At 37.3% G+C, this 16,203-nt stretch overlaps 1 protein-coding gene across 1 annotated transcript in view; it reads right to left on the minus strand.

The window, feature by feature from the left end:
- Positions 1-3,332: 3,332 nt before the first annotated feature.
- The window catches only part of LRRC2 (leucine rich repeat containing 2), a 79,156-nt gene continuing 66,285 nt past the window's right edge, over positions 3,333-16,203 (minus strand). Inside the window, exons 6-9 of the mRNA XM_032097428.1 lie at positions 12,994-13,139; positions 10,718-10,873; positions 6,743-6,879; positions 3,333-5,303 (exon numbers count right to left, since the gene is read on the minus strand). Of these exons, the coding sequence (XP_031953319.1) occupies positions 5,254-5,303; positions 6,743-6,879; positions 10,718-10,873; positions 12,994-13,139 (489 nt within the window). The 3' untranslated portion in view covers positions 3,333-5,253. The remainder of the gene's footprint in view (positions 5,304-6,742; positions 6,880-10,717; positions 10,874-12,993; positions 13,140-16,203) is intronic.

Here is a 16,203-nt window from a genome sequence, read left to right on the forward strand (position 1 = left end):
CACTAACTGTAAACTAAGCCAATATCTAATGTATGATTGTGCTATTCCTAGGCATTTGTTAATTAAATATGAGGTTATTTGCTATCCCTATAAGTTTTTCTTCCTAGCTTATAATATGCTGTCCTTAGAAGCAAGGCCCTAACACAGAATAAGGAAAAGAAACAAAAATAAATGTGATTATCTGATTTACTTTTTCACATTGAGCCAATGAGTATTCTAGAAGACGCATTTCAGTTCCTCCCAGTCTTGCTGCTTTGAAATAGCAGCTGCTTGTAAAGTAGAACGAAGTATTGAGTTTTAGGAAGTGTAGTGTTTTGCAGCTGTATAAAATGAAGTGCAGAAGAAAAAACACATTGTTTTCCTTAAGGTATCTACATTCCTGACATCAGAAGCTTGTAAATAACATAAATTGCCATTGTACACAAAATTCCTGTCATTCATAAAATTATTCACTTTCAAAAATTGAAAAAGTATTAAACATGCCAACAGCATTCTCTTTGGTAGTGTTGTTTTCTCGTGAAAGATAATAGCTTAAATTATAACTGCTAGTAAAACAGGTTACATAGAAAAGCAATACAATTAGATCTAATTCAAAATGAGGTGCCTTTTGACACACTTTTTTTTTTACCGCAGTGGAGCGCACTAATAAAGTTATATTTAATATCATATGATAAGTATGTTCTTACAGTATTTTTCCTGTAAAGGACATAGAAGTATAACTTACAAGGAGTTATGCTGAAATTAGTACTTTCAGTAATAGCTGGCAGCTGGCATTACCCACTGCATGTCTTAGGTGTAATTGAGACCATTGTACACCATCTTCCCCTTAAGCAGAGGTACCTAACAAATTCTGTGACAATCTTATTTATGGATAACATTTGAGGAAATAATGTTCTACAAGAGCTAGAAATAAAAGCTCTCCGCCCTGTGGAGGATGTGGGGATACTAGGGATGAAAAGTAGACCATGAGCTGGTTATGTGTTCTTGCAGCCCAGAAAACCAGCCCTATCCTGCAGCAAAGGGAGCAAGGCCAGCAGGTCAAGGGAGGTGAGTCTCTACTCTGCTCTCCTGTGACTCTACCTGAAGTACTCCGTCATTCTTAGCATAAGAAAAATACAGCCCTGTTCAAGCAGATCCAGAGGAGGGCCACAAAAATGGTCAGAGAGATGAAGCACCTCTCCTTCAAGGAAAGGCTGAGAGAGTTAAAGTTGTTCAGCCTGGAGAAAAAAAGTCTTATTGCAGCTATTCAATATAAATAGGCTTATGAGAAAGTTGGAGAAAGGCTTTTTAGCAGGTTTTTTAGTGACTGGACAAAGGGTAATAGTTTGAAACTGAAACAGGGTAGATTTAGTTCTAGATTGGATCTAAGGAAGAAATTCTTTATGACAAGGTTGGTGAGTCACTGAATATTGTGGGTGCCCCATCCTGGGAAGTGTTCATGGCCAGCTTGGACTGGGCTTTGAAAGACCTGATCTAATGAAAGATGCCCCTGTGTATGAGAGAGGGCTTGGGATAGATGATCTTTGAATGTCCCTTCCAATTGAAATGGAATCTGTGATTCCATGAAAATTGAATTCACAGATGTCTGAAGTCAAGTTGGAGAACATTACTTGGACCCTCTGTATACTACTGACCTTACATTTTCCATTACTTAATTGTTACAGATTTTTTTTGGAAAGTGTTAACCTGAACTTAAAGATTGCTGGTGTTTGAGAATTTGTTTTTTATAAGTCATCCCATGGTTACTTTTATGGAAAAAAGTACTTTTGTTTCTAATACAGATATGTTGTCATGGGTTAGCATAGCTACAGAAGTGATTCTCTTGCAAAGAGGTGCTTACAGCTTCCTCTATGACCTGACAGAACCTATCAACTGGCTAGTTTGAATATTGGCAACTTTTTAAGCCACTTAAAGAGCTTGACACGCCTCTGTGATCCACATTTAAGAATGAACAAACCCTGGAAAAGCCTCTCTTCCTTCCGGCCTTGGGACAGATAACTGGGGGGGGCCTGTGCGGCCCACCAGGGCCGGGCCAGGCCTTGCTCAGGTTGGCCGTGGCATGGCCCTGTTCCACCCGTGCCGCCTCCTCCCCCAGCCCTGCTCCGTGCAGGCAGCCCCTGGTGTGGCCAGGGCTCATCTGAGGCCACTGCCCCATTGCCCGGCAAAGATCATGTGACCAACAGCAATAAACAAGTTCCAGCTGTGGGGCCCAGGTGAGATTAACCCTTTTTTTTAGTGCTGTAAGTTTCCTCCAGAACAGATGAAACCTGCAGACATCAATCCTCTTCTGAGTCTGAGGAAGAAGGAAGGTGAAGGAAACACCATAGGGACACCAAAGTCAGTGAAGAAGGAAGAGCTGAAACCCTGAGGGAGGAGAAAGAGGAGATGCTTAGAAGCTGAAATTCTGTTGTAAAGCTATGGTGGTGATGGACTATGATACATCAGAGTACCTCTTGTAATTTCATGAAAGCATGGGGGGATGGAGTGTTCAAACTGTACTTGTGAGCAAAAGTACCTGCACTGAAACAAGCAAATGACTGTAATTGTGAGCAAAAGTTCTGTGCTGAAATGAGCAAATGCTGAAGCAGCTGTAATTTGATGAGAAGTTTGAACAGGGAGAAATGGAAGCGATGAGGACTCTTGCTCCAAATCGGAAGGAGAAGACCTCTGTTCCCAGAGATGAAGATGCTCCCAGAGACAGGTGAAGAGAATCTTTGTTTCTGAACAGCTCATCCTTAAAATGGTACCCCAGTAGCTCAAGATTGGACCCTCGAAAGCAGTTGTGGGGAAAGCTGTAAGTCGAGGGAAGGGACTTTCACCTGTGAGCAGAGAACCATCACGGGCGACTGTCTCGCTGTGACATTGAAGCCATGAGAGAACTTCTTGCGGAGATATCTCCATAGCATGAGCAAGAGAGACTTCTCTCCCTAAGTGAACTGAAAAAGGTTATTATAGAAGTGGTAAACTGACTGAAAATCTCAAGGATTGTCTTTTTATGTTGTCAGTGGGAGAAGGGAGAAAGGTGGGGGGAGGTGAAGTGCTCTGAAGGTATGGTCTGATTTTTTTTCTTTCTTTGAGGTCTGTTAATAAATTTTTTTTATATTCTTTTACGTTTTGTGCCTGCTTTGCTTTCTCCTAATTCTTATCTCACAGAAGGCAAATAAGTAATGAGTATTTTGGACCAAACCACTACATATGTGAATTCAAGTTTTAGTCTTCTGCCTTATGTTTGCCGGCTGCCTTAAAAAATCCTGCTTCTAGACAGTGACCTTGCATTTATAAATATTGACAAGCAAATGGACTCATGAACAGTGCTCTTCAATGAACTGAAAAATGCATATTTTTGTTTCTGACTGTCCCGCAGATTATTTGTAGCAATCTTATCTGTGAACAGCAAAAAAATTTTGAGTAAGATTAACAGCAATGGTAAGTACTAATCTGACTTCTCTATTCAAGTACTTTCTGTTTATATACCCAATACTGCTGATAGTAGAATTTGCACTGTCACTTTTGATTTGTTAACTATGTTTGCATCCCTAGTTTTTGTAGTTACAACTCCATTCTATAAACACAGATTTTGTGATTTCCATTCCTATAATTTTCAGTGGATCATATTAGACTATGAGAGAATTCTAGAAATAGAATTTCAAGCAATATCAGAAGAGATGTCTTACAGAAGTTTATTACATCAATATCAATACTTAATCAAATAAATTTATAATTTCCATAAAAGAAAGTTTGGTAGGGTAGTTTCACATAGCCTAATTTCTCTAAGCCCACTTTGACACTATTTTATCCTATTTCAATTCTTCATAATAAAAAAATTGTCTTCTATTATTCTGCATCAGATCAATGTCAATTGTTCTTATTTTTTTAACTTTTCCCTTGATCAGAACTTGCTTAAAATGTCCATTAACACCTAGAGACCAACTTGAGTGAGTTTCATTTTGATAGTAATATAACTGCAGAAGAGTGTAAGTGGATTAAATAACACACCACCTATTTTAAAATTGTTTTCTTTTAATGGATAGAATGCTAGAATATTAAAAAGAAAAGAAAACAGCTAAAATTTTTCTTTTCTATATGGAAGCCTGAGGACCACGTCCTTCATTGCTTTACTTTTTAAATATGACTACTTAAGTGGCATTCTACTCCACAAAATTGAAAACAGCTCATCTATAACAAAAAACAAAGATGAAAATATTGTCTCACCTAACTGCACTCATAGGTTTAGGACCATTTAAATTCTATAAATTGAGCCTGATTTGAGTCTAAATTCTCAAAGCCTCAAGTCTTTTTAGATTAAAAAGATTGCTTTATTAAATGAAAAGTACATGTAAAACTAAGTTTCTGAAACTCTACTCTATATACACTTAGATAATCGTATATAAACAGATTATTGAATAGCAAGCAAAATACTGTTTTACCAGCAAACTCATTCTTACACAATTTGGAAAATTCCAATAAATATCCACAAAATCCTGTGATCTGAAACCATTAATAGAAGACCTGTATCATCATTTTGCTGATAGTATTAGCCAACACAGCTTAATGCCTTAAAATCTTACTTAGTACCGTACTATACTACAAGACTGCTTAGCACACAAATTTCGATCACATTGGTACTTGAATTTGCAAACAGGTAAAAGCTTATAATATGCTTGAAAGAAACAGGAGAACTGCTACAGCTTCTATATGTAAAGTTGTTGAAAGTTTTCTGAACTGAAAATCCCAAGGAGAGCAATTTTCTTGCAGAACAGAACGTGAATGCAAACTATGGGTGTGTTCTCATTTGAATATTGTAAATAACTAAATGTGTATTTGGTCTTAAGAAAACAACATTCATTTTATAAATCAGTCTATCCCCTTTTATAAAATCAAATCTCTTCTTAAGATCATGCTTTGTGTTTCACTGTTTCAACTACAACATACAAGGTCTTCATTCTTCATCTATGCCTGGGTATACTTTGTTACAGTGAACATCTACTTTCAGTAGGTCTACATGCAAATTAGTGGCTGTTGCTGTGAACTTGAAAAAAAATATGTTGACTTAAAATGTGAAACAGCATCTTATGAAGGTTCTACTGCTCCTTGTTTTATCTGTAGTCACTTGAAAAGACTACTGAAACAAATAAATTATTCAATATGATTTTGATGTCCTTCTGGCCATTTATATTTTCCCGTGTTTACTATTCAGGTGGATAAAAAGAGAGTTATTTGGATATTCAGTAGAGATCTAGAGATTTTTAATCTTCAGAGCTGGAGACTGAGCATTACTTTTGTAGTGTAGGAAGGAGTAGACCCTGCGAAAAGAGAAAAAAGAAATAAATCTCAGACTTTAGCTATGTAATCCAGCACAAATAAATGGAGCCCTTAGCTAGAATCTGCTGGGTTTGGTCTTACTTCAAAGGTACTCTACAAATGATCTCTGTGCTCTCTTTCAGAAATTCTCCTGGTTCATATTTTACAGAAGATATTCCTTCTCCAGTCTGTTTTTCAAAAACAGGTATTGGCATTATCTATAGCACAAAAGTTCAGAAGCAGGAAATACAAAAGTGATTCATGATCCAAATGCCTCATAAAAAGTAGGGAGGTAAGTTCTGTCTAGAAAGGCAGAAAAGTGTGTCCCTGAGCTGCTTTGTCCCAGAAGAGCATAAAGCTGGCCTATTCTCAATAGGGCCAAATGCAGGTTTCAGGCAGATTGACAGACTTCCATATTTCATAAGAATATGGATACAACTACATCACTACATATTTTATGACTGTCTCTAAAACCAAATTATGACCTTAGCTTTTCCTCCATTCCATTTTTCTTTCTATTTTAACCACCACTGTTACCATTATCACTTTTATAGCAGACTTCAATTTAGAAATAGACAGAATGAATACTCATATGCACAGCTTATAGACATTAAGGAGCAAAAGCCCAGCATGAGAACATGAAAAGTATTCTGAAGCCACATCCTGTGGCCTTTCTTTACATTTCTTTTAACAGGTTTTGTAGGACCGCTATATGGACCACTTAAATTAAATGCAAGGAATGAAAAGCTCCCATAAGATTCATTCAACAAAAAGTCCTTTCTACACACAAACTATTACAGGAATTAAAATGAACCTATGGGGTATTCTGTCTCACAGGAAACTTTCCCCTTGTTTTCTAGCAAATTTTGTTGAAGGACACTAAAGAGAGCAGCGGTTTCTTAATGACGGTAAATATAAAACACAGTAGCAAAATGAAATAATAAGTAAAGCTTCAGATGCTATGTAATAAAGATAAAAGCAGGTATTTTACTATAACTGTACAGCAGTTAAATAGTTAGTACCTTGAAACAGATAATATTGTCAAAGTATATTCTACCAATACAAAGAGCCTTTCATATATACATTGTGTTTCTTTTTGAAGAGGAGAAGTACTTCATCAGGAATTCAAAATCACTAATACTAATCCCAAGAGAAGTGAATCTAGAGAATGAGAATAATCTTTGTATACATCATCAATCAATTAAGGTTAAGGCATATACAAACACAATTAATTTTGTACACGTTTGTTCAATATCAAGGGTCCTAGGTAGGGTCCAAACTTTTAATAAAACACATTTGGCATTTTTGTTATTAGACTTATTTAATACCATAAAAGACAATTAAAGAGTATATTGCTTGTCCTCTTAAAAATGAGTCTTCACAATGTATGTCTGTAGTTATATCTAAGATAGCGGAAAGCTTACTGCAAATTTACACATACCCCTTTCCATTAGGTCTTCAATGTATGCTTTCATAAACTCTTTCTCAATTTGCTCACGTTCACGTTCATTTTCTATAATTTCTTCAGTGTCTTCACAGACAATAGTTTCAACTGGACTGTCCTTGAGACTTACAAATCTAGGGAGAGATTAACAAAAGAATATATGCACAGGCAGCTGAACATCACTGGCCATCATGAATGACATTTTAGAAATTGCTACCAGAGCCAGAAGGAGAAATGTGAAGAACATTAGCTCAATTTTGCATCATGGCATTGTTATTAGAAATGTTATTTCAACAATGTCGTTGTTATTAGAAAATTGTTATTAGGCATCTATTATTAGAAATACAGATTTGAAATGGAACTTTCTCTATAATCCACTTTCCATATAAAAATTATTAGATTTCTCTTTTTCCGTCTATCTACGTAGATCATTTTTTTCAATAACAGGTATATTTCTTTATTACGGAACTTCTGAAAGAAGTGTACACTACTCTGTAATTTCCCATCTGTTAATGAGCAATACGAACTTCATCCTAGTAATATTGCCTAGCAATCTGGAATTTTGCCGGTATCACTTAGCTGACAATATGCACCTCCATTTTTTGGTTGTTGTTACACTACTTCTCTTTTACAATACATGACAGGGCATGCATTACTTTGTAATTGCAAACTTCCTAAAGGTACACTTTGCAGGTGAAAAACTAGGTGGTTACATAAAAAACTTCAGTAATGTGCAAATAAGTGCATAGCATTCTGAAAATCTCTGATTTTCACTCTAAGAAGGAAAAAAAAATTGTTGCTTTCAAAAGAACAAATGTTCCAACAAATCATATGGCTTTCTAAAAATCTCATGAGTCACCGTGAGTTTGTGATCAGCTGCCCTTAGCTGGCCAGGTGCCCACCTAGCAGCTCTTTCTGCTCCTCTCCTCAACTAGACAAGGGGGAATAGCAGATGAAAATATTGTACATAAGCTTAATGAGAAAAGTAAAACCTATGCATAGAAGCAAGGCAAAGCAAAGCAAAAAAATTACTTTCTGCTTCTCAACAGGTAATGTCTATCTACTTCCTGGGAAGCAGAGACTGAGTGTATGTAGTTGGTTCCGTTGTGTCATGGGTTAGCAAGCATGGCCCCCGAAGTGATGTCCTTGCCAAGGGATGCTTACAGCTTCCTCTGTGACCTGATAGAACCTATCAGCTGGCCAGTTTGAATATGGACAATTCTTTAAGCCACTTAAAATTATGACCGCCTCTGTGATCCACACTTAGAAAACCCCAAGGCAGTCTCTCTCTCGTTTCCCGTGCTGGGACAGGTGGCTGCGGGCCCCGTGCGGGGGGCCAGTGGGCCCTGCCCAGGCCCTGCTCCGGCCAGGCCACGGCCATCCTGGAGCTGATGGGCCCTGTTCCATCCGTGGAACCCCCCCCACAGCCCTGCTGTGGGCAGCTGGAGTGGCTCGGCTCCCCCTCTCCAGTGCAGCCAAGATTCAGCAGAAAGCTGCCCACTGCTGTCCAGCAAAAGATCATGGAACCAACAGCGATAAGCGACATTCCAGCTGCAAGGCCTAGGTGAGACTAACCCTTTTAGTGCTGTGAAGAGCTGAAAACCTGAGGGAGAAGAAAGAGGAGATGCTTAAAGCTGAAATTCTGTTGTAAAGCTATGATGCATCAGAGTACCCGTTGTAATTTCATGAAGGCATGGGGGGTGGAGCGTTCAGCTTGTACTTGTGAGCAAAAGCACCTGCGCTGAGATAGGCAGATGCTGAAGCAACTGTAATTTGATGAGAAGTTTGAACAGGGAGAGATGGAAGCAATGGGGACTTTTGCTCCAAATGGGAAAGGAGAAGACCTCAGTTCCTAGAGATGCTCCCAGAGATAGTCCTAGAGATGAAGATGAGGAAGACCCTTTGCTCCCAGGGAAGGAGAAGGGCTTCTGTTCTTAGAGATGAAATGCTCCCAGAGATGGGTGAAGAGAACTTTTGTTTCTGAATGGCTCAACCTTAAATTTATAACCCAGTAATTCAAGAGTGGACCCTCGAGAGTAGTTGTGGGAAAAGCTGCAAGTCGTGGGAAGGGACTCACATGTGAGCAGAGAACCAACCCGGGCGGCTGTCTCGTTGTGATAATGTTTTCATAGCATGGGCAAGAGAGACTCCTCTTCCTAAATGGACTGAACAAGGTTATTATGGAAGTGGTAAACTGACTGAACATCTCAAGGGTTGTCTTTCTACATTGTCAGTGGGAGAAGGGAGAAGGGGGGTGAGGAGAAGTGTTCTGAAGGTGTGGTATAATTTTTTTTCTTCTTCTTTTAGGTCTGCTAATAAACTTCTTTATATTCTTTCAAGTTTTGTGCCTGCTTTGCGTTTCTCCTAATTCTTATCTCACAGAAGGTAACCAGTGTCTTGGGGTGACTTTATAATATGTATCCTATATTGCTGCCCTATGCCCAGAAATCAACTTTGTGCCTTTCTATGCCTCTAAACTGAGTCTGAGAGGGGGAAGGAAAAACTGAGCAAAACTTTTTCAAAGCAGTTTGCAGCTTGTTCAAGGTCACACAGAGATAGCAGTTTCTTCCCAGCTGCCGCAGGGGGGCGAGGAAGCACCCAGCTTGCTGCTTTCCAGTGAGCTTTCGGTCAGTTGTTTCAGTTTCTTTTTCTCCGGAGAGAGACTGAGAGCTGAACTTTGCTTTTCCTTCTCTGGAATTTCAGATTTTCTCCCTTTTCTACTGGACTGCTTTCAACCTCAGAGCAAATCAGGAGGACTTTCCACTGGGCACAGAGGGCCTGGCCCTGGGCCAAGCCCCAGCTCCAAGGAGACCAAAGGGAGGACTCTAACACTTTCCCAGGTTTTTTCTCCACAGCGAGAGATTTTATTATTTAGCATTATTTTCCTTTTCCCGTGTGTTTGGTAAATAAATAGTTTTTATCTCCTTCACTTTCCTTAGAGGAAAATTTATTTTTCTTGAACCTGGTGGGGGAGGGGTGGTTGTGCCTTCTCTCGGAGTATATTTCTAAATTTGGCCATACCGCAGCAACAGTAATGAGTATTTTAGACCAAACCACTACACTAAATTGGTGTTTCTGCCCGGTTACAAACCAAACCCGCTACACTTTGGAAGACAAAAATTTCAATAACGTGATCCACCTTCCCTCTCCTTTCTCTTAGCTTAATATGCTGAGCATGACACTATATGATATGAAATATCCCTTTGGTCAGCTGGGGTCAACTATTCTGGCTGTATCCCCTCCCAACATCTGGCTCACCCTTAGCCTGTGGTGCTTTCTCAGGGGAGGGTTGGAGAGACAGCCTTGATGCTGTGCCACCACTGCTCAGCTATTGCTAAAAACACTGATGTGTTATCAACACCTTTCTAGCTACCAGTGCAAGGAACATTGCTAAGAGAGGATGGCTACGAGGAAAGTTAATTCCATCCAGAGCTAGCTCCACTCAAGCCAGACCCAGTATAGAGTCTGAAATAGTTCCATAATCAAAAACATGAACATTGCCTGCAGAAATGCAAAATCTCTGTAATTGCAGACTAAAAGGCCTTTTAGTCTTATCCAGCATGCAGCAGTAAGGTGGTGTTTCACAGCAATGAACTACTAAACTCGTGTGACCTTACTTAACATTTTACTAGCCATGTCTCCCTCTCCCAGCAAGATGCTTTTGTCAGCACTGAGCTTCCAGGCTACTAGTCCCACTCTGAAGCATGGATTTGCAACTCCAGAGTTAGAGCTACTATGACCCAATCTGCTCAGAAATAGCAATTTAGACACACAGATGCACAATGTGGGTAAATTAAAATTATAAAACTGCAGACCCTCTGTAATTTCCAATCTTTTTAGTGCCTCCTTTACCACTCTGATATAAATGGGGTAAGAATTTGTAGAAACTGATGTTCGTGAAAGCATTTCTCCAGGGTGTATCTTACCTTATCTTCTTAGGAATATTTCCCTTTCTCTCTCGCTTTTACTTACTTTAAACCTGTGGTTGACTCACAGATGGCTGTGGGTATCTCAACCAAGTCATCACCACTGACAACTAGCAAACTGAGCTTTGGCATATTGACAAGAGCTCGTGGAAGATAAGTCAACTTGTTTTTCTGTAGGAGAAGTGTCTGCAATTCATCTAACCTGTGAGGAGGTAAAAGAGAGATTACTTAAAATATTTATTTCAAACAGGAGCATCTATTCAAGATAGTAATACTGACTTAATCTTGTATATAAGAGGAGCAATTAAGATGAAACATCTTTGGCTTCTTAAAAAGTCACTCAAACCCTACTTTCACAAAATTTCATCAACTTTAATGGAAATCTCCAGTAATGGTTCAGCATCATAGTATTAATAGCATACCTCTGACAAGTAATCAGAAGCATGCTCAAGATATAAAGCTACAAAATTTACTGTGCTTTCATACACATGTTGACAGAACATGATATAAAGCCTCACCATGTGCATTCTGCAACTAAGGAAAAATACAGGTCATCTGCTCACACCACTGCCCACATGCTGGTTTCTATGAACTAGGTATGTCTGTGGTAAGCAGTACATCCCCATCTATTGTTTTCACTAGTAATTAGTACTGTGGGGAGCAAGAGAAGAACCAACTCCCGGTCATGAGGCTCTTGCAAGTTGTCCCAATGAGATCAATTTAATGACAGTGTTTTGTGGAGGAACTTTTGCTTTATTTCCCCTGGCTCTCCCTAGTGCAATAGAAATTTGGGCCTTTATTCCTCGGATTAGGTAGAAGACAAAAAGCATACCAAATTGATGAAAAAATTTGTCTTGTTTGACTGGAAGGGTCCATTCCTAAAACAGTGTTGAAGACTATGCTTGTCAGGCCCGTGGAGTTTGTTTGAATTCAAGGAAAAATTTTAAGTAATGCTTCAGTTTACTGTCAACTCATCTTTATTAATCACAGACTATTGTAATGGTATCACAGACAATCATAATTCATTGAGATTCTTTGACACCATAGGCACTGAACTCATGAGTCTGAATAAGAGTATTAGTTTCCTGATGCGGGGGTTATCCTGACATTTTCTTGTCTTCTGAATGCACATGAGCCCGAAGTCAAACAAAGAAAACCTTATTTTGTGGTGTCTGATTATGATATTCTAGCATCAAATCTGGCAACTCAGTACAAAATGGAGAAGATGAAAAGAAGAAAGGGAATAATTTGAAGCTACAGGAATACAGGTTACAGGGAAAAAAAAGTTCTTTAAGTTGAGAGGGTATCCTATAAAAGAAAAATATCCTCTTAGAAACTCTTTGAAGTTAGTCGAATCTCTGGTCAGATACCTTGGGAAAAAATGGCAAGTTTATGTTTTTGTAGCTAAAGCATGTGAATTACTAACACAAGTTAAGACTTCAGTGCTGCTGTCAGAATAATCTGTGATTACACAACATCCCAGAAAAGTCTTTTTGCCCAACAAAAAAGGCCTTGCAAAAGTTAAAACTGGATGAGTTTTCTGTGAAGCTTCTTCTGCCTCAGGGATTTCTATTCCCAGATCAATAAATAGTCCAGAATATTTCTTAATAAACTTTAGTTTATATGTTTGGGTTTTTTCACTTAAGGCTAAGTAAAGTTTTGTAAACTAAGTTGCTGCAGCACTTCAGACTGAACAAATAAATTCATAATAAGATAATTAAGATAAGAATAAGAATAGTGCTCTCTCAGGCTAGCAAGTCCCATTAAAAGGATCAGCATGTTTTTTAAAAAACTAGTTCTAGTAGTTATCTAAACTGGGAGAGTTAGTATATATGCACACATCAATATATACTTCAGAACAGAAGGGGAGGATTGTCAATGGGGTTTTTGAGTCTTACCAATATTTCTCTTCTTTAATAACAAAGTTTATCAGGTTATTTGAGTAACTTAAAAATGCTTTAGTTCATCTTTTCCTCCTCCCCATCTACCCTCCAGCGATTTACTGTTGCCAACTCCATACAATGAGTCCCCTTTGCTGGAACTGTGGGTGAACTTCCCAAAAAAAATGTCCAGATATAATGACAAATTATTATGAAAGCAGCAGAAAACGTATATAGTTATCTGACTGCCATCAATGAGCTAGAAAAATTAGCTTTTGTTCTCAGACACAGTCCATCAATAATAGGGGGAATGTTTACACGCAAAAATATGTGATACATTTCCATGTATGTCTTTCCATCAACAGTATCCCTTGGAAGCTTGTTACTTTCTAAATTCACTTAAGAGTCCCTATACCTGTCATTGAATTAAAACATAAACTACCTGTCTATGTCTTCTGGGAGGTCTTTCAGGCTGTTGCTGCTAATATCCAACCACTGCAAATTAGACATCCGGAGTACACAAATTGGAATAGAATGGAACTTGTTTGCTGACACATCCACAAATGTGAGTTGTTTCAGGTTACTTAGCTAGAAAGAAGCAGTGCTTTATTTTAGTTACTTTTTGCAAATACAAGAAGACATTTCATTCATCAACCATTTTTATTCCTCTAAAAGCACTTAGAAAGATAAGAATTCATTATTTTTTTCTCAAATATTTTGCCAGCCTTGTGTCTTAGTCATCATTTTATAGAAAAATAAATTCAGAAATACCTACCTGCCAAATTGTTCATCACCTTTCTAACAGTATCAGGGGATTGAATGAAATTTTTATTCTTTAAAACCCTACAGGTTTAGATGACAAGTCTGGAACCAGAAAATTACTTGGTTCTGAGGTGACAAAACACAATTTTTATAACTAATAGATACCAGGTTACCATTCTGAAAATCAGAGACTTGATAACCCCTATCAAAATTACATAGATTCCCTTCACTATAACTCTACTATGCAGTGAGAGTGTGATACTAGGACAGGATTAGAAAATGAAACTATCAATTTAAACCAACAGAAAATTTGGTCCAATAGTTTTCAAAGATCTTTAAAAATACAGCTTCCATCCTGCAAACTAAATATATAATAAAGTACAGTAGATATTTTTATTGGAATTCTTTTCAAAGGAATCCTATTTTTAAGTGATAAACACTTAGTGCAATGAAGTTTAGCTAGAAATGTAAAATATACCTGTTAAAGAAATTAATGTGTTGAATAGGGCTCTCTCTGTACTGAATCAATTACGAACTCCACCAGTGTTCATAAAACCATGCAGCTAGCTAAAGTGAATGTCAAAGGAGTATCAATGTTAACCAAAAATTATTTTAGAAGTGAAATTGTATTTCTGAGCTTCTAATCATCAGTCACCATCACAATCAAAATCTACAGAACATGATACAGAGGAAAAAAGTTGCAAAAAAATTTCCTTGGCCTTTTCCTGAAGCTATTTTAGAATATAGGAAACAAAAACCCCAAACCAAACACATTTTCCACTTCCAAGGTGAGCAGAACACATGCAAAGGATAAAATATGAAAAAAATTATAAAATAATAAAGCACATACTGAATCCTTCAGAATTACTTTTTAATTATTAAGAATTAAGACCTGTGGTTTCTTTATAGTATCTGTCCAAGCTACTTTTACTGCAATACTACCAGACTTCCATCTTAATTTGACCCTTGCTATTTAAAATCCTCACATTCACAGCATGGTGCTGTGACAGACCGAGTTTCTTCTGAGACTTTTTGGTGGTGGGTGTTTTTTGGTTTGTGGGATGTAGGTTTCTGGTTTGGTTGGTGTCTTGTGGGTTTTATTTGTTTGCTCTTTGGATTTTTTTCTAGTTATAACCTCATACAGCTGCAAAATCTTATCATTTTGAGAAATATTTTCAGGGAGATTTACTGAAGCTATCCTATTACAATGACTACACAATGAAGTTTATCTTTCCAAAACATTATAGAGGTGCAGAGTTCCTGAAGTCAAAGGTATAATTTCAAAATCTCTCCCCACTGTCTTAAAACAGTCCTGATGAGTCATCACCATGGACATCTCACTACAGATTCAGAGCAGACAAACACATTTTATTCTGACACTTCTTACTTTCCAACCATTTTGTCATTTTGGGGACTGACTGCTGGCAATGAACTCTCAGTCATATTCTGTAAATTTTCCAGATTCTGAATTTTTTTTCCAGAGAAACAGAACCTCTCTTTGAACAAGGAAAGCACAGTGACTTTTCTCGATTGTAGCAGCAAGACAATATAGAAAGTATCTGACATTATCTTTAAACTGCAATTACCTTGTGATTTCAAATTATCCTCACAGTTTCAAATCCCAAGTAAATATTTCAAGTTTCTCTATACTCAGGATAACTTGCTTAAACTGCTGATACATGTATTTCAATAAATTCTCCTCACAAAAATTTTGCAAGTACAGAATTAAAATAATATTCCACAGTCTTAAATGCCACTCAAAAAGTTATCAAACCATCCCTAAAGAAGAAAAGCCACACCCTCTAGACACAGAGTAGCAGATACATGTTAAAGTATACTTTCTTTACTGTTCACTCAAGTTCCTAAACATTTTGCTTTTATGTGCAGTCACCTTGCGTTCTGAAACAACTTGGTAACATTAAGATTAGATGGTAGTTATATTTCTTCAACAACAGTAACTAGTCTTCTCTGAAACTGCTTTATTGAATTAAATATTACAAGCAATCTTAACTTAGCAGTATTATCTTTTTAAGAAATATAGCTGTTTCTTCCATTTTTCAAATACCATGGTATATAGATTGGTTTAATACTTTAATACTTGGTTAGATTAAAATATACTTTTTTGGGAGTTTGTATTCCCATAAAAATGTACAAACAAAACATAAGACCATCTACTCTATCAAAACAAATTTTTGGTTCAGCATGCCACAAAACATTTGGAGCCATGATTATATTGTGCATGCTGTAAGCCCTGAGTACTTGTACTTTTAGGGTAATATTTAATAAAGCTGTCCATTTTCTAGAGTATGTTGAAACCTAATGGAGTTTTTAATTTAATGTCTTCATGATAGGTTACCAACAAATGCCTATGATGGATGATGCATTGGAAATTATAGCAGCTGTGTATTATATTTCCTAAAGAAAACACTCTGTATTTTATTTCTTCTTAAAGGACTGATGGATTTTTGCACCTTTTACACATTTCATTTTCAAACAAGCATGGCTCCCTTATCATTTTTATGTTATCATTCATTTTTACTGGATGTTGATTTTTACTATTTTCTTTATTATGCAACTTTGAATCAATCAGTATATAGGCTTTATGCAAGTTCCATTAAAAAAGAAAATAGCCATATGTAATAGTCTAGCTACCTGGATAGACTTATTGTGGTACTTATGTTTAATCATTCTTGTCATTTTTCTTTGACAAGCTGCACCATTTTACTTATTGTCATAATTTTGTTCATAAAATTAATCCAGATAACATTGTAGAGCTCTATGCTTCTTTTTCTCTCTGGCAGTTAAACCTTCAGTTGAAAGAAAAGGACACCATGCCCTGGACAAAACTATTTTTTGATTAATGGGTGTTTTATTTTTCTTCTACTTTTTT

This window comes from Corvus moneduloides, chromosome Z (assembly GCF_009650955.1).
Source record: "Corvus moneduloides isolate bCorMon1 chromosome Z, bCorMon1.pri, whole genome shotgun sequence".
Taxonomy (NCBI): domain Eukaryota; kingdom Metazoa; phylum Chordata; class Aves; order Passeriformes; family Corvidae; genus Corvus; species Corvus moneduloides.